At 42.1% G+C, this 17,955-nt stretch overlaps 1 protein-coding gene and 1 long non-coding RNA gene across 3 annotated transcripts in view; both read left to right on the top strand.

Annotated features, from left to right (window-relative positions):
- The window catches only part of LOC137657086 (protein Dr1-like), a 53,054-nt gene extending 50,978 nt beyond the window's left edge, over positions 1-2,076 (top strand). For both annotated transcript variants that reach the window (XM_068391459.1, XM_068391455.1), the window contains exon 4: positions 641-2,076. In XM_068391459.1, the coding sequence (XP_068247560.1) occupies positions 641-763 (123 nt within the window). In that variant the 3' untranslated portion in view covers positions 764-2,076. The remainder of the gene's footprint in view (positions 1-640) is intronic.
- A 13,740-nt stretch (positions 2,077-15,816) lies between these two features.
- The window catches only part of LOC137644882 (uncharacterized), a 74,743-nt gene continuing 72,604 nt past the window's right edge, over positions 15,817-17,955 (top strand). The window contains exon 1 of the long non-coding RNA XR_011045226.1: positions 15,817-15,910. This is a non-coding gene — a long non-coding RNA (uncharacterized lncRNA). The remainder of the gene's footprint in view (positions 15,911-17,955) is intronic.

The raw sequence follows: 17,955 nt of genomic DNA, 5'->3' as shown, positions 1-17,955 counted from the left end.
TCTCTCTCTACCTCTCTCTCTCTCTACCTCTCTCTCTCTCTCTGTGGGCTACTTTTCACTACCTCCCATTCCTTACCTCTCTCTATCTCTCTAACAAATGATATCTTTGTTGCTCCTCAAAGTTTCATTTATATTGAAAATCAATCATGATTCAATTTTCCTTACTTTCTCCAATCTCGCACCATCGGTCACATCGCGGTATTTTCGAAATTTCCGGAAAATCCGCGATATATGTATATACATGGGTTATGAAAAAAATCCGCGAAGTGGTGAATCCGCGATGGTCGAACCGCGAAGTAGCGAGGGCTCACTGTATAATGAGAATATATTAAAGCTATTTTGTGCTATTTATCACAAGGGGGAAATGAATTTTACTGTAGTGGTAAACAAACTAAAAGAAATATGAATGCTTACAGTTAGTGGTAAATAGGAGGCCTTTTGAATACACAGTGGATCGTCTTAAGGTTTTGATGTATTTCCACTACTAAGAGAAGCAGTACGTAGGTGATGCTGAAGATGCTGTGTTGATATACATTTTTCTAGGTGTGCATATTTTTAAGACTGATCAAATCCACTTTATGTATTGGCATGAAAGACTACTATTTTGCCAAGAGTTCTAAAGATTGTTTAATGTTTACAGGCAAGAGAAGAGCAAATGCTTGTTGAACAGCAGCAGTGGCAATTGTTGCAGGAACAAGCAGCTGCAGCACAGCAGCTACAGCAAGAACAACAGGCTGTAGATGATGAGGATGATTATTCCTGAGATACTTCAAAGATTAGTCTTACAGGAATTTGTTACCATTTTTGTATGCTGTAATTATATTTGTACTAGTGTTTATCGTATGCTTAAAACGCAGAAAATATGTGCCGTTAGCTTCATGAATTCTTGTACAGGTATATATCATGGCCAGCTCAGTATACCTCTGGCAACTTGTCAATGTAGCAAGTAATGTCCATGTGACAAAAGAAATGTTTATGGAGCATAGTACAGCATGTACTATAATTTTGAAACTAAATATCTTATTTGTTTCATGCTGTTGCTGCATTATTGCCTTGCCAGCTGTCACCTTAATTTGTGGAGTGTACAGAAATTCATGAAGGAAACTTTACATGCTGGTTGTAACAATCAGTATTTAATATGTTGATGGTAGAATGCTATAGCCTTGGAAAAATTGGTTAGTTTACAGTGTATTGTAAAAATGAGCAGCGATGTTATTTTTAATATGATTGTAATGTGGGTTTAAATGTCTTAAATTTTCTCCATTGTTCACACACGAGACCATTTTTTTTATGTTATTAATTTTTCCTAATTTACTTTACAGTTTTGTTTTCCCTCTATAATTTTTATTTTCTATTTTGAGTACTGGTATATATTGTTTTTATTTTTTATTTTTGATTAGGTAAATGACATAACTAACTGGCCTAAATTTTTGGTTGGATAGAAGTTGAGACTAAAAATGATACCCCAGGATTGGTTTTGTATGGCAAACAGTATTTTAAATTTTTCTTTTTAATGTTTGATTGAGCAAAGTAGCCAGAGTATTTTGTATCCCATGTTAGAATTACGTCAGAGGCATAAAATTGAGATTATAGGTCTGATCAAGCTTACATGTGAATGAATAATTGATTTGTATTTAATCACAGTAGTTTGAAACAGTGACTAAAGTTCATTCATTATTGACTAGTAAATGCCAGTTCTATTCTGTCAGAATATAGAATTGTGGATGTGTCTTATGCTTGTGGGTTTGTTTTCCAATGGTTTTGATTTCCCTTACTTCTGTGAAAAAAGTACAGTATTGATTCCATTATACCTAACTGGCATCAAATCAGGAGTCTGATATGTAAAAAGAAAAAACTAGGAAAGTTCAGTACATTTCTATGATTTATATGCAATTTGTGTAATTTAAATTTAATATATTACTGTACATTTAATTGCAATTCCATGACTTGTAATACTAATATTATTGTTATAGAATAATACAATTACTAATCATTTTGTTGGGTACTCAGTTCTTATTATTTGTATAAGGTACAGTATAGGTTTAATTATTATAACTGAAGCATCAGAGAGAGTTGATAAAAGTTTAGGAGATATGATGATATGGAATTTTATTCTCATACATTTATTTTGTATGTGACTGACTGGTTGGATATTCCAATATATCAGAATATGTTAGTATATTTGCCTAATTATTTGTTGTTCCAACACGGAAACTTACCTCGAACTACTTTCTTAGGAGTACCTGGGATCTCCTCTCATCCGACCAGAGTTTTGTGTAGTTTACCCTACTTCCGTTTTCTGTGAGGGCTAACCTCAGGCGGAAGGATACGTGCCCTGAGGCTGGCCCGGGTCATGGAGCGTGCTAGCTTGGGTCTCGACCCTCAGTAAGTTCTCTGGTCTCGTCGCGATATCATCTCGACGCTCTCCTTATCTCGGTGCGACTCTTTGTGTCCCCGACTCCTTTGTGTCCCGCGTGGTTCTCACGTGGTATCCATGTGCTATCCCTTTGTGTCCCCGTGTGTTAACCTTGTCCTTCCCTAGTGTTCCCACGTTCTCACGTGTTAACCTTGTCCTTATTACCCTTTCCCGCTGTGTTCCTGTGTCTTTCGGTGTTGCGATAGTGCGTGATGGAGCGTCCCCGCCGTTGTCCTGGGCCTAGAGCCGGGAAGTCGTGTGGTGCGTTTCTTTCTAAGCCGGAGGTAGACCCTCATTCCTTGTGCTCGTCATGCAGGGGTAGAGTGTGTTCCCCGTCGGACACGTGTCCGGAGTGCGATTCTTGGAGTGAGGTGCAGTGGATACGATTCGGTACCAAGAAGAAGTCTGCCAAGCGGTCGCCCAAGAAGGCTAGCACCTCTTCACCTTTTACGTCTCCAGAGGGACCGTCGAGTAGAGTTTCCCTTCCATCTTCCCCTACCCAGAGTAGGGGACGAGGTAAGTCCGTTGCGGGGAAGAAGCCAGAAGTTCTTCCCCAAGTGTCTGTTATTCATAATAGTGGGGTAGCAGCATCTTTCCAGGCAAGTGAGGTTAGTGGGGGTCCTAGAGACGATGCCCTGGTGCTCACGGGTCACGTCTCGTCTGATGATCCCATGTGGAGTAAAACTGTCCCTGTCTCTTCGCCCGCATCATAGGCATGTTTTTCAGGTACCTCCGCAGCTGAAGGCGCCCCCGAGAAGGAAGACTCACCGGCGGCGGAATCCCTCGAATGGGTGCCTCCTAGGACGCCCTGTAGGTCCCCGTTGAGGTTGGAGGAAAGCCTCGGATCCTGGTTCCCCAGCGTAGAGCGCCCACGCTCTCCCCCAGCACCGTCGTCGTCAGTACCGGATGTGTTTTTGCAGCCCACGCCCTCCGTAGGACAGCAAGCCGTTCAGACAACCACTCTCCGGGCCCCTGCCCCTCGGACGTGTTATGAAGAGTCCTCCAATTCATCGGTTGCTACAACCTCCTATTCCTCGGAAGGGGAAACCCGGAGGAATTCCCGGCGGAAGCGTGAGAGATCCCGGAAGAGGCACTCCCGTTCGCGGTTACGTTCCAGGTTTCAACATGGAAGGAGGCTCTCCAGGTCCCCTAGGAGAAAATTCAGGAGGAGCAGATCACCAGGGGAGGAATGGGTGGTCATCCCCCGCAGTAAGCTCGTGGACCTTACTTCGGTCCCGAGCACTTCAGGTTGGCGACCCAGAGACAAGTCTCCAGGAAGGTTCCCCTCCAGCCACAAGCTAGAACCACGGAGAGACTCGGCCTCGCGGACCTCTTCCGACAGGAGTAAGACCGCAAGGGTTCCGACTCAATCTGCCCAGTGGAGGGAGTCGCCCCCTCGGACGGCCAGCCTCGTCGTTCCCTCGAAAGTGGCACCGCGGACCCTGGAGAAGGAGAGACGGTTTCCTCCGTTGGGCAAGCCCACGGAAGCCTCGTCCTCCATGACGAAGGACAGACAGAGGACGGAGGCCCTTGCCGCCACGGCAATGGCCGTCCTGCGTCCAGAGCCTTACGCGGAGGCATCCGTCGGAGGGATTCCTCCTAGAGAAGTAGGCCGCCAGACGGAGGACATCGACGACGACGTGGAGGGCGCCCCAGCGGAGGACTTGGCTTACAGGAGGATGATAGGCCTCGTTAGACGACACCATCGGATTGAGGAGTCTGAACCCTCTGACAAGGATCCCTGGCGCTCTAGCCTCAATAGGCTAATGGAGGCCCCCGTCCAGCGGACGGCTCCGTTGGCTCTTCCAGTGGCCAGGGACGTGAGGCTCGGTAGAGCTCACGTCAACAAGATTGTGGCTGGCAATGCAGAGGCCCCCAAATCTCAGAGCTCCTCGAAGTTGCTCCAGGGACTGAGGTCCCAGAGTAAATTCTATCTGCCAGAGGGACAGCGTCCAGGGGCCTGCAAGTTGGAGCCCTCCCTCGAAGTTTTAGGCCAAGGGGCCCCGGAAGACAGAGCCTCATCAGCCCCAATCTGCTTCTCCCAGTCAGAGGCGACGATTATGGAGGAGATGGCGAAAGACCTAGCGAACGTCGCCTCTTGGCTAGACTGGTGGGCTTCCACGCTCGCAGGTATTCAATCCTCCTACGACCTCTCAGTTCCGGAGAATCAGGCTCTCCTGAAGGAGCTAATTATCTTGGGAGGTAGAGCATTGAAGTTCTTGTCTTACCAGTCCCTAGCCCTATCAGCCAACTGGGTGCTTCGGAGGAGAGACACTGTCCTGAGCAAGTTGTCTAGGCGGATACCGGACAGGGAAGCGAGGGCCCTGAGGAGCCTGCCCCTATGGGAAGACGTCCTCTTTCCCCTGAAGGAGACAGAGGACATCATGGAGAAGGTCTTGAAGAGGAAGGATGTGAGTGTTCCCAGACCTCAAGCACCGCGGAGACCCATCCACAGGAGGCCTGCGTCCGATGGTCCTGCTACTCCTCGAGCCTCGTCTAGCCAGCACAGGAGAGACTTCCCAGCAGCTCCTTGGTCGCAGCCGTCCCAGCCCTCCCGTAGGGGAGCAGCATCAGCTCCAGCCTCCTTTAGAACTTCATTCTCGGCCTCCAGGAGGGGGCGTACAGGTCGTTCCTCCAGAAGAAGATAGGGAGAGAGGCCCCCTACTCATGCCCAAGCCTCAGGTGGGGGGATGCTTCAGACTTTTTTGGCAAGCATGGAAAAACCACGGAGCAGACCCGTGGACAGTAACATTGTTGAAGGAGGGGTACAGGCCACCGTTTCTGGCAGAACCTCCGCCCCTGATTCCAGCCATTCGGGCGGAGTGGTTGGCTCCCAAGGACCCCTTGAAGAGGACAGCCTTGCAAGAGGAAGTTTCCACAATGTTGGCAAAGGGAGCAATGGAAACGGTACGGGAGCCGGGCCCGGGCTTCTACAGTCGGCTCTTCCTGGTGGAGAAGGCAACGGGAGGTTGGAGACCGGTCATAGACCTCTCGGCCCTCAACAAGTTTGTGTACAAAACCGACTTCAAGATGGACACCCCAAAGTCGGTCATGGAGTCCTTGAGGGAAGGGGACTTCATGATGTCCATAGACCTCAAGGACGCTTATTTTCAAATCCCAGTTCACCCCTCCAGCAGGAAGTATCTTCGGGTGAAGTGGGGTGCCCAGACATTGCAGTTTAGGTCCTTCTGCTTCGGACTATCCACAGCGCCTCAGGTCTTCACGAGGGTCTTAGCAACAGTCTCAGTGTGGGCTCACGAACGGGGAATCCGCCTGATTCGTTACCTAGACGACTGGTTGCTCCTTTCATCCTCAGAGGAAGTTTTGAGGGATCAAGGCGCGAAGCTACTGCAGTTCTGCAAGATTCTGGGCATCACCATCAACCTGGAGAAGTCTCATCTGTCACCCTCCACCAGGATGACTTATCTAGGGATGGTCCTGGATTCCCGTTTAGTGAGAGCCTTTCCATCGGAAGAGAGGCTGACCAACTTGGACCAAATCCTCAGCCCCTTCTTGTCGGGACAACCCAGGAGAGCAAAGGACTGGGAGAGGTTAATAGGTCACCTCGTGTCATTGGAGAAACTGGTTCCCCAAGGGAGACTCAAACTCAGGAACGTCCAATGGAATCTGAAGGGACTCTGGAATCAGATAGATTCCCCCCACAAGATGGTTCCCGTTCTCCCGGAAACGAAAGAAGCCCTAGTGTGGTGGCAAGACCGGACAAACACCCTCAAGGGGATGCCCTTCGCAGCCGAGCCCCCCGAGATGCTTCTCTTCACAGACGCTTCCAAGGAGGGATGGGGTGCCCATCTCCTCGGAAGGTCAGCAAGAGGCAGTTGGACGGAGGAAAAAAAGGCACAACACAAACATCCTAGAGATGAGAGTGGTTCGAAGGGCGTGCCTACAATTCGTCAACCATCTACGGGGAAACACCGTGGCGCTGATGTGCGACAACGCCACAGTAGTAGCATACCTAAAGAAGCAGGGAGCTGTGCGATCTCACGCTGGAACTCCTGGATTGGGCCACGTCAAAACAGATCACTATTGCAGCGAGGTTCATTCCAGGGAAAAGAAACGTCCTGGCCGATGGACTCAGCAGGATGGGTCAAGTGGTGGGAGCCGAGTGGTCCCTGCACTCAGAGGTAGCCAAGCTCATCATCCAGAAATGGGGTTCACCAGTGATGGATCTCTTCGCAACAAGACTGAACGCACAACTCCTCGTATTCTGTTCTCCTGTCCCAGACCCAAAAGCAGCGTTGGAGGACGCCTTCCAACACCGGTGGGACAATCTGGACGTATATGCCTTCCCCCCTTTCGCGTTGCTCAGACAGGTGCTCAACAGGGTGAGGACGGCCCACAACCTAAGGATGACTTTGGTAGCGGCCGGGTGGCCGGAGAGAGAGTGGTTCACCGACCTAAAAGAACTAGCGTGTCTTCCCCCATGGCCTCTTCCAGACAGGCCGGACCTGCTGCGGCAACCCCACTTCCAAAGGTTCCACGACAATCCTCGGTCCCTCCGCCTTCACTCGTGGAGGTTATCGAGCGTCTCCTGAGGAAGGAAGGCTATTCAGCAGGAACGGCCGAAAGGATGTTGGGATATCTGAGGCGTTCATCGGCAGCGGTGTACCAGGCTAAGTGGACCACCTTTACGAAGTGGTGCTCCTCCAGAAACATCAAGCCATTGAGGGCCTCTATTCCGGAGATTGCGGACTTCCTGGTACACCTCAGGGACGTAGTTGGTATGTCTATCCCGGCCATCAAAGGAGTCCGTGCAGCCTTAGGCCAAGTCTTCCTCCTGAAGGGCATCGATCTGGGTTCCTCGAGACATATCTCAATGCTCATCAAGAGCTTCGAACAAGCATGTCCCCCTCAAGCCATCAGAGTGCCGCAGTGGGATGCTGCGAGAGTCCTGAAGATGTTAAGTGAACCCCCGTTCGAACCCCTGAAAGACATAGTGGACAGGGACCTCACCCTCAAGGCTGTCTTTCTGTTGGCATTGGCTTCAGCTAAGAGGGTGGGTGAGATTCACGGACTGTCTTACGAGGTCTCACGCGAAGGGTTGGCGTGAGATTTCCTTCAAGTTCGTCCCAACTTTTGTGGCTAAGACCCAGAATCCAGCAGTGTGGGATCCTAGGTTTGAGAGCTTCTCAATACCAGCAATTCCTCGTTCAGGCAATCCGGAGGACTTGAGGTTGTGTCCTGTCAGAGCCATAAGGAAATACCTGGAGAGGACTGCTAATCTTCGTCCTGGCATCAAGAGCCTTTTCGTCTCCACAGGTACAGTGAAAAAGCCGGTTTCGAAGAACACTATCTCCTTCTGGCTAAGACAGGTGATTATCAGGGCCTATAGCAGTGCAGGCGTTCCCCTGCCGGGAAAACCCAGGCCCCATGACATTAGGGGTCTAAGTACCTCCCTAGCTTTCGAAAGGAACATGGCAGTGGCACAGATCCTAAGAGCAGGCTCCTGGTCTAACCAGTCTACCTTCACTACACACTACCTGAAGGAATGCTCGAGGAAGTCCCTAGACAGGTTCTCTATAGGAACAGTCATCTCCGCGCTCCAAGCGATTTAACTGTATAGCCCCAGGTACAATCGTGGGTAGTAAGACCAAGAGACAGGTTCGTTTCCTTAAAACCCCCTTGTTCTTCCTTCGCCCTTTTTTCCCTCGGGATAGACTCAGGTAGAGCCGGCACAAGACCTCAAGTCACAACATCATCAAAGGACACATCTCCAAGGAATTCTTGCACAGGTGAGTTACTTAGACACTAACATGAGCTCTTTGTGTAGTTTCTCCTACGTTTCGTTTTCTGGCCGCCTCCGAACCTAGCCCCCTATCTAGGTCCCATTTCATCCTGCGTAGCTAGGTCTAGGGGTCAAGAAGGACACTCCCACCTCCTAAAGTGTAAGTCTCCTAAGAAAGTAGTTGGAGGTAAGTTTCCGTGTTGGAACAAATCACAAATTTTAAGTAATTTGTATTTTTCCTAACATACTTACCTCGAACTACTTTCGGGAAATGGCCCGCCCTTCCGTCCCCGAGTGCCTTATAAGTAACTAAACAACCAAGAACTTACTGAGGGTCGAGACCCAAGCTAGCACGCTCCCTGACCCGGGCCTAGCCTCAGGGCACGTATCCTTCCGCCTGAGGTTAGCCCTCACAGAAAACAGAAGTAGAGTAAACTACACAAAACTCTGGTCGGATGAGAGGAGATCCCAGGTACTCCTAAGAAAGTAGTTCGAGGTAAGTATGTTAGGAAAAATACAAATTACTTAAAATTTGTGATTTTACCAATTGTATGTAAAATTGGTAATATAGAATTACACCCCAATTTTATCTTTGCACATAGTTAATGCAATTGTCACAATATATTTATATATCCTTATTAATATTAAATTGAATATTTGAAGGGTTATTGTCATAAAGATTAACTTCTGTTGTACGTGCGATCAGTAATTTGATGGAAGTTCATGCTCTTTATCCAAAGATAAGGAAGATGAAAATAGGAGTTTTGTAGTAAAAACAAAAACAAATGGGGGGGGGGGACTTAGAAAACCCTCGTATAATTACTGTATCAGTAAATGTAGGAGATCTGTAGAGATTTCATTTGCTAAGTTAAAAGCATCCAAGTCCAAAACATTATTAGAGAAACATCTTTCTTGAGGAGACTTGCTTGTTGATATTAAGGTAATGTAACCTTTAGCCTGAGAGTATTGTATTGACTTTGTATTTGTGCTTCTGGAACTATATACTGTACTTGGTTGGGATTGTTTCCTTCTAGTTTTTATTGCAATATATTTTCATTAATTTCAGTGATTATGTACAGTATTTGAATTTGGTTTAAAGCAAAGTACAATGATCAATTCAGTATTATTTTTTATACATTTCTTGTATCAAATTCATTATTTAATGTTTTTAGTGGTTATCACATTTTAAGGATACAGTATCTTTATTTATAGGAGAAAATCTTGATTGTGTAAATTTAAATATTTTTCAGAATACCTTTTTAATTCATCACATTGTATTTGTAACCTTGCCTATTTATTGACTGTAAATTCATATTGTAAATTCATCTTGCTGCTTAGATGATCATGACATGAAGTTCGGTGTGTGGGAAAACTAGAATGACATACCCATGTCACAAATATGGATGGTAAGAGACATAAAAGTGCAAGATTTTTCAACTGTACTTTGGTGCAGAAGTATTGTATAGTACTGTAATAATTATAAAAAATTTAATTACTTTTTGTACGCTGTGAAATATAACTATATACAGTATTAGGAATGAGCTTATGAGTAGTATATGCAGCAATCTCTATAATTAGATTAATTTTGTCAGTATTTGAAAAATACAAGCCCATCACTCTCAGCCTTAATTCAGTGTTGAATATCCCTCTGACAAAAATCATATAAAATCTTTAGAATAAAAAAAGAGGACTTGCCAGAAAATCCACTGATTGAGGGCATGCACAGATGTGACTTTGATTGCTGGCCTTTTTTTTTTTTTTTGCTTATGTCAGTTGTGACAACTCAAACGTGAATTCTAATTTGTTCAAAAGGAAGAAAAATTAACATTGACGTTTCTGTTTCATCCATAGATTCCTACATTTTCTTGAAATCGTTTTACCCATAATGTCCCTATTGAGTTTGTCATGTTTGTGTACATTCTGCTAATTTATGAAGTCTCCTTTGTCACCACATAGTTAAAAGTTAAATTGGCATGATAATAAGAGTACCGTAATCCTGCAACACCTATCAAGTTTTATGGGCTTCTAGTAAGTTTATTAGAAAATACCTTATAGTACGCCCTATATTTGAACATTCAAAATATCCAACAGCTGATATTAAGTTTGTAGGATTTTTTGCTTAGGTTAAATTTGTCTTGACATTAATCATTGAGTGTAAGAGAATACCAGCAAAATATTCTTACCTGAAATGGTAGCTACGAGAATCATAAATATTAAGCTGGTAAGTATAAAATTTTAAGGTTAAGTGTGGTAGGTTGAGCGTTTACTAACTAATTATGAGTTTGAGATGTCAGTAACACTTATTTTTTATTTTCTTGCTTTAGCATTTGATTGGATTGAATTTTTATTATTCCTGCACAAAAGAGTACTGTATGATTTTACGCTTGGATTTTCTATCCCATATTTTCCAAGGAAGATTTCTCAGCCCACAATTTAACCCTTTTGATGTGCTGCAAGAGGTCTTCGTCCATAAGACAATACCATTCTCTGTGCAAGACGTAGATGGCATTTCTACGGAGTCAATCACCCTGTCAGATAACCCCAGATTTCTTGGTTTCGTTTTTTGGTCCACCTCTTTGAGGAGAGAAAGCTCCCACCATCAACTATACTGTGATATGTCAGGTTTAACAGAACTTCTCACGCGTGCCTTTGAAGTGGATCTCGACTCGAACGTTTCATAAGATTACCCAGTCTTTTGCTTAGCATAAGCCATCTCCAACCATGCATGTGGTTTCTTGGTCTCTGGGTAGGGTTCTTGAATTTTTGGTTGGGTTGGATAACTCCACCATTTCGCTTGAAGAACCTTTACGAAGAGCTACTGTACATTCTTAATAGCTTTATCCTTGAGATTAAGAGTCAGTGAACTGGCAGCCTTTTAGAGGAACCAGGAATTCATTACAGTATCCCAGGTCGTTTTCCAATCCTGACTCTGAGTCTCCTTTTCATTGCCAAAAATAAAGAGCCTCTTCATAGACGGGATCCGTTTTAAACCTTGGCTCTTGAGTTGGGAAGATAGCAATTTTTGTCCAGGGTCAACCTTAGGATTATACAGCATTTAGTCATGTCTTAAGAAGGTAATCTGTTTAAAACACCCAGACTAACATGGCCCTTTCAACAGAGGCTATCTGTATCTTAATGACCTAATTTAAAAAAGCTGATCCTGTCTCCATCTATAAAAAACCACAAAATAAGAAAAATTGCCTTTACACTAGCATTCTTTGCTACTACCTGTAGTCAATTTCAGGTCACAGAGTTTTACTGTTTAGTGTGAGCATAGAGTGTTCATTTATCACTACCTGAAACAAATCCAAGCAGTACAACATTCATGCATGGTACTTGGTGCATTTGGGACCCCTGCAGGGTTGTTCCAGAGGGGAGAACCAAATTATCCGGCCCTTCAGGCAGCCATTATTCTTTAGTAGTCATTCTTGTGAGCTAAGAGTCAGACTTGTTAGTTTTTCTCCTTACTCTTGGGAACATGAGCATGAGTTGTGGGATGGGCTTGGTGGCAGAAGATTGTTCTAAGGTTGGAAGTGGTGGGCAATAGGGACGTGCCAATAGCCATCTTTTGAAATTATAGTACAAATCCAAGCCCCTCGATGTAGTAATTGGCAGACATATCGGACGGTCATCATTTTAAATGGATCAAACCAGATGTGTTTGTTGAGAGACAGGTTCAAGAATCACTCTTGTGTCTGGAAGAGTTTCTTTTAGTACATTGAATAGTCTACCTTGGAGATTAGAAACTTGGACCTTCCTATGACTCCTTTCTTAACATCTTCCTTACTAAGGAGTTGAGTTCCAGAACCCTTGGACGTGAAAACAAAATCATATAGTCCTATAGTATTAATGATAAAGGTGATAAGCTCCGCTGATGTGTTGATCCTGGAAATGTCTCTTTCGGTCCACTGGTTTTTCCTAGGAGATGTTGTATTTCGTATCTCAGGGGATTCCCAACCCTTAACTGGGTACTCTCTACTATGTATGTACGAGTTATCTCCGTCGATTGTTCTTTTTAGGAGAGTGGTGACATTTTCCATCACAAAAGGTTCCCATACATTAAACAGGCACTGTAACATGTGTTTACAAGGTATTTTAATCCATTGGCTCTTAGGATCTTAGGAGAGTGATGGTATTTCATTTTTACAAGGTGTCCATAACCCTAGGGTAGGCCCTCTCTACTTTGTATTTGGAGGGTATCTCAATTCTTTGGCTTTCCTTATGAGTGATGACCTTCCCCGTCACAAGGAGTTCACATTCGTTTCATAGTGGTTCCTATACTTTTTTATTACAACATTAATGTTAGAAACTGGAATTTCCTCTCCAAACAATGTTTGGTTTACCATATTTTATTGAACAGACATTGCAACGATTAAGGTCAAGAATTATGTTCTCTTTCAAGGAATTCTCATCCTTGAGGCTTTTCAATTTTTATTTGTTAATTTTTCCTTTCATATACAATAAAAATTGACCCATGATTAATTATGAGAATGCTAAGAACCATTATTATTGTCTTATACATCTGTGAGATGATATGCATTTTTAGATGGAATGAATTGAACACTATATGCAATAGAAATGTGTTTGAAGATATAAAAGTATGGGATGTTTTTTAGATGTGTAGATATTCAACTTTAAGTAACTTTGAATCTGAGAAAAGGATTATAACAAAATTCTTGTAGTTGAAACTTAAAACTTTTGGATCAATGAATAAAAAAATCTCCAAACTTGAGGAATGACATCTTAGAATCTTTTTAAAACATCTGGTGTGACCAGTTGGGTTTAGCATAAATTGGGAGACCCAGTAAGTAAACCTAATGAAACCCCTTATTGCTTAAACAACATTGCAAATGCATTAAATCACCCGCATGTACAGTACTGCAGGCCAGATATGAATTCTACATCAGAAATTAGTTATGCTGTGACTGCAGCACTCATCAACAGAAGAAAAATTTTATCTGTCACTTTCTGTAATGTCAGATAGCTTACATTATGATTTGAATACCTTATGAATGGTTCCTTCATATTTGATGAGGACTGCTTTCCGGCTAAGAATTTATAGAATATGACATTTTTTTCCTCTTTTTTCCCACCCCGCCATAATAATCTACTAACAACTAGGAACACAATTTCAATCTTAGACCAATAGATTAACTAGATTTAATGAAAATCTTTTTCAGGAATTTAACTCTGGTCACTCAGATTGCGAGAGTAAGGAGAGATTGTGCCAGGTGGGTATGATTATGATAAAAAATACACCGGGTTAAAGAAAGTTGAGGGCATTATGCTTAAATGGCAACATTTATCACATTGATTTTGTCTAAACTTGGGTGTTTGGCTCATACCTAATTGACCAATCAATGAAGTTAAAGGAAAACATGTCACAATTTTCTTAGTGGGTCAAAGCATTCGGACATTTATAAGTCAAGCTATTCTTCAAGTCTTTCATATTGAACCAAAAAATTAATAATTCATGATTGACTTGCATTGCTCATGATAAGGATACTAAGTTTATTTCCTTCATGGCATTTGGTAGTTATGGTGCAGTGTTATGGCAAGGATAAACTACTCGGTGATAAGGAACAAAATGGGGAAATCCTGGCTGTTGTACTATGAAGTAAAGGACGAAAGGTTAGACAGCAAGACACGAAAGGAAGCGATTATATAGGTATGCAGATAAAGTTTGAAATGTGCATTTATCTAGAGGATTTGTGTAAATATAGTAAATTTATGTAGTTTAGATTGGATCCTGCTGTAATGAAAACATAATGCAAACTAAGTGTTTGGTAACGTAGCGAGACAATAATAAGAAGAAAAGCCGTCAGTTAAATATACTATAGTTATCCATAAAAAGTTTTCCTTGATATTGAAATATCTATCATTTTCTTTGTCTACACTATGTTAACTGATCCATTGGCTGTGTTCATAATACAACATTTGACAACGCAAAGCAACTGTTTACTTGGATATCTCATTCTATTTAACACCAAATCCTATTTATACCAATGTCTTTTGAAAATATATCATAGTTAAACCAGTCTACCGGATAATTACTCGGGTAACTGCAATCCAAAATGCTTGACTTTTAGACAATGGTAGGGTTGAGATATCTGAAAAATTCTTTGCAAGGTCCCCACTTTGAAGGAATTCGTCCTAAACTCAACTTTGAAAATTTTAGTTGTTTTTGGGACAAGTTTGGAAATTCCAATTTATTGTATACTCATGTATAATCAGTTAAGTGTCAAGCATGTCTGCTACAGTAGCCTACTGTATAGGCCTATGTTATAATGGGCAACATGAAATATCAGTTTTCAATCTAAGATTTAGTTGCTGCGAATTATTTGTTTTGATAAGTTTCCCTTGTACGTGATACACTGATACTCGAGATAGTTATATGTTTATCTTTCAGAGCTTGCACTGAAATCAAAACATAATCTCTTAATATGATAATTTTGTGTAAAAATATAAATTTTAGAGTTTATGGTTTCAAAAATACAATAATTAAAAACAAATAACGATTAAATTATAACTATAGAAAATACTATAGTTTATAGAGAATTTAGCTATAATCAAATTTAGGGCTGGTGACCAGGAATCCTGAGCCCCTATGCGATCTGATCGAAAAACTAGCTGCGATTACGATGAAATGACATTCAAACTTTAACGCCATGGGACAGAGTTGAAGATTTTTTGTTTGTTTTTAAGGGACTTAAATATAGGCCTATATCTTCTCTTTTTATATATATATATATATATATATATATATATATATATATATATATATATATATATATATATATATATATATATATATATATATATATATATATATATATATAATGTGTGTGTTTGTGTGTAGAGAGAGAGAGAGAGAGAGAGAGAGAGAGAGAGAGAGAGAGAGAGAGAGAGAGAGAGAGAGAGAGAGAGAGAGAGAGAGCGAGAGAGAGAGAGAGTATGTTTTTATAACATTATATCAGAGGAATACATTTTGATTACCAACATCATTATTTCTATTAAGAATACTTTGGTATGTCATAGGGAGTAGGATAAAGTTTACAGTTTGTCTAAATGATTGGTTAATTCTATTTGATGGTTTGAACGAGGTATTATCACAAGGCTAATATTCGATATTATTATTATTATTATTATTATTATTGAGCTCAAGCGTCCAACAGAGAAAAATAGCTCACTGAGGAAGGAAATAGATAAATAAATTATAATTAACCCTATAATAGAAGACGTCCAATTTTGCAACTTTGCAAGAAGACCTGTGCCAAATGGCATCACTGGAGAAAAAATAAAATATTCAAACATATTTATTGAAACTAAATGCTACTTAGGTACAAAGAAAAGATCTCTTAAGGCTATTGAACTATAAATGAATAGGAATTAACGTAATAAAATGCTTAGGTGGGTAAATATGTCATTGAATACTTATCTAGTAATATAGAAAACTTGTTGATGACAATATCATAGCTATTATTCATATATCATCGAGTGGGCGAATATATGGATTTCAAAGGTAAGGAGAAAAATAAAGTAGAACAACTGGAAGGGTACTAAATGCGAACTTAAGGATAATGGGATTTAATCAAAGCAACCTAATATGCATAATAAGAAAGGGTAAATCTGTGGAGCCGTTACATAGGCAAATCCTGTATAGTTCCCAGGCCGGTGATTGTCATTTGTCTGGTCTTCGTCTTACTCTTACTCTTCCCGTCTTTATGTAATCTCCATCAAGCTGGTTAGAGGTACGTTTATACCCTTTATTTTGTGTAATATCACATTGTAGTTTTAATATGAATTTGCTATACCTATAGTAGATCAAGCCTAATTGTACGTAGTTGGTTGTTACCCGGGTAAACATTCTTATTTATTTGTTAAATCTTGTTTATTGGGAAAGTTGTTTATCTTTGAAATATGATATAATAAAGCTATTTATACTATTTACGAAATATGATCTAATAGTATCTTGCTAGGAATGAAGATATTTGGGAAGTTAACACGGGGTTGAGAGTTGAGACTCAGTCTTAGGGTAAACTAATGGTATTGCAGATTAAGGGTGTTTTATCGCTGGAGCAACGTTGCCTCACCCGCGTTAGGTAAGGATACTGCTGATAGGTTAGTTGGTGTTCTTTTGTTTGTTTCTTACATGAAAATGTATTTTTTCTAGGTATGACTTGAAATTTTATATAAGGCCCGTCTGAACCAAATACGACTTCTCCGCCTTAGGCCTATTCCCCGTAATAGCATTAGGAACCTCTGTAGATTAAGTTTATCGAGAATATATATGTCAAAATAGGTTAGCCTATACTCAGTTTTTTTGGTATTATTACTGTTTCATCCATTATGGGAAATCTATTATAATAATATATTTCCCGAGTAAAGCAAGTCTTTTGTAGTATTTCTGTAAAATATTATCTGTCGCAAATGCCTAGTTCTTTATGTATCGACGATCAAACTCACGCTACTCATGTCTTCCTCCCAGATTTTTTCTAAGTCTGTTGTTGTTGTTGACTGTGTCTTGTATTTGCTTAAATGAGCCCTGTAACCACTATAATCCGCTGACAAAACTAGTCCACTATGAAGTCTTACACGTTTGGCCAATCACAGCGCCTGTCCACTATGACGTCATACATGTTTGGCCAATCACAGCGCGACAATACATTATCGGTAAATGTCTAGGAGAAGGCCGCACCCGTTTTTCAAGTATTAACGACGAAAAACGGCAAAAAACAACCAGATTATTGTTGCACAGTGCATAGAAACATGAGGAAATGAATAAAAAAGAAACTAAGACTTAACTCTTACACACAAAATGTAAGCATAAACCTACTACTACAATTATGGGGGACCCCAGTGGGATCGGGTTTTTTGGGTGGGGGGAGGATGAGAAAAGTGATTTTTCGGGGCACTACCGAACCTAATACAACCAACTAACCTACCCTGGGGGGCCTGTACCCCTACCTAGGCCTACCGGTGGGGGGGGGGGGGGGGGGGGGGGGGGGGGGCTTTGCCCCCCCTGCGACCCCCCCTTAAGGCCACAGTAATTTTCAGGGCACCACCAAACCTAATACACCCACCTAACCTAGCCTAATAGCCCTGTACCCCTACCGGGGGGGCTGCAACCCCCCCTTAAGGACACTACCTAACACATCCATCAAACCAAATCCAAAGTGATGGTACTGCTGTATACATCGTTATACTATCACCATTATAATATACTCCATAAATGAATGAAGCTTACCTTAACCTGTTGGTTGATAAAGATGTGCTGCTGCTTTGAGGAAAACGTGAAGCCGTTGCGAAGGTTCCCTGACATGCAGGACAATTTTTATTTTGTAAAATTAAATTGTGTCTCTGGCACAAATCCACTAGTTTTTCAATATAACCCCGAATAAGTAAGAACAATTTCATTGTAACTTAGGAAACAGTCAGGACAAGAAGATGGAATTTCAACTTCTTGTGCAATATCAGATGACGTGCTTGCTACGGCCTCAATGTCTAGGAACGAACTAAAATGGCTGGGTAAGAAAATGTATTGTCGCACTGTGATGGGTAAGAAAATGTATTGTCGCACTGTGATTGGCCAAACGTGAAGACGTCATTGGGAAAGAAAATGTATTGTCGCACTGTGATTGGCCAAACGTGAAGACGTCATAGTGGACTAGTTTGTCTGCGGATTATAGTGGTTACAGGGCCAGTGGCGATTCTAGGACTCTGAAAGTGGGGGGGCCACTTCAGGGCCAATATAAATTTTGGGGGGGCATTTATTGTTGGTGGCTAGGTGGCACTC

This window comes from Palaemon carinicauda, chromosome 1, assembly GCF_036898095.1.
Source record: "Palaemon carinicauda isolate YSFRI2023 chromosome 1, ASM3689809v2, whole genome shotgun sequence".
Taxonomy (NCBI): Eukaryota; Metazoa; Arthropoda; class Malacostraca; order Decapoda; family Palaemonidae; genus Palaemon; species Palaemon carinicauda.
This window is presented reverse-complemented; position numbering and strand designations above follow the sequence as displayed.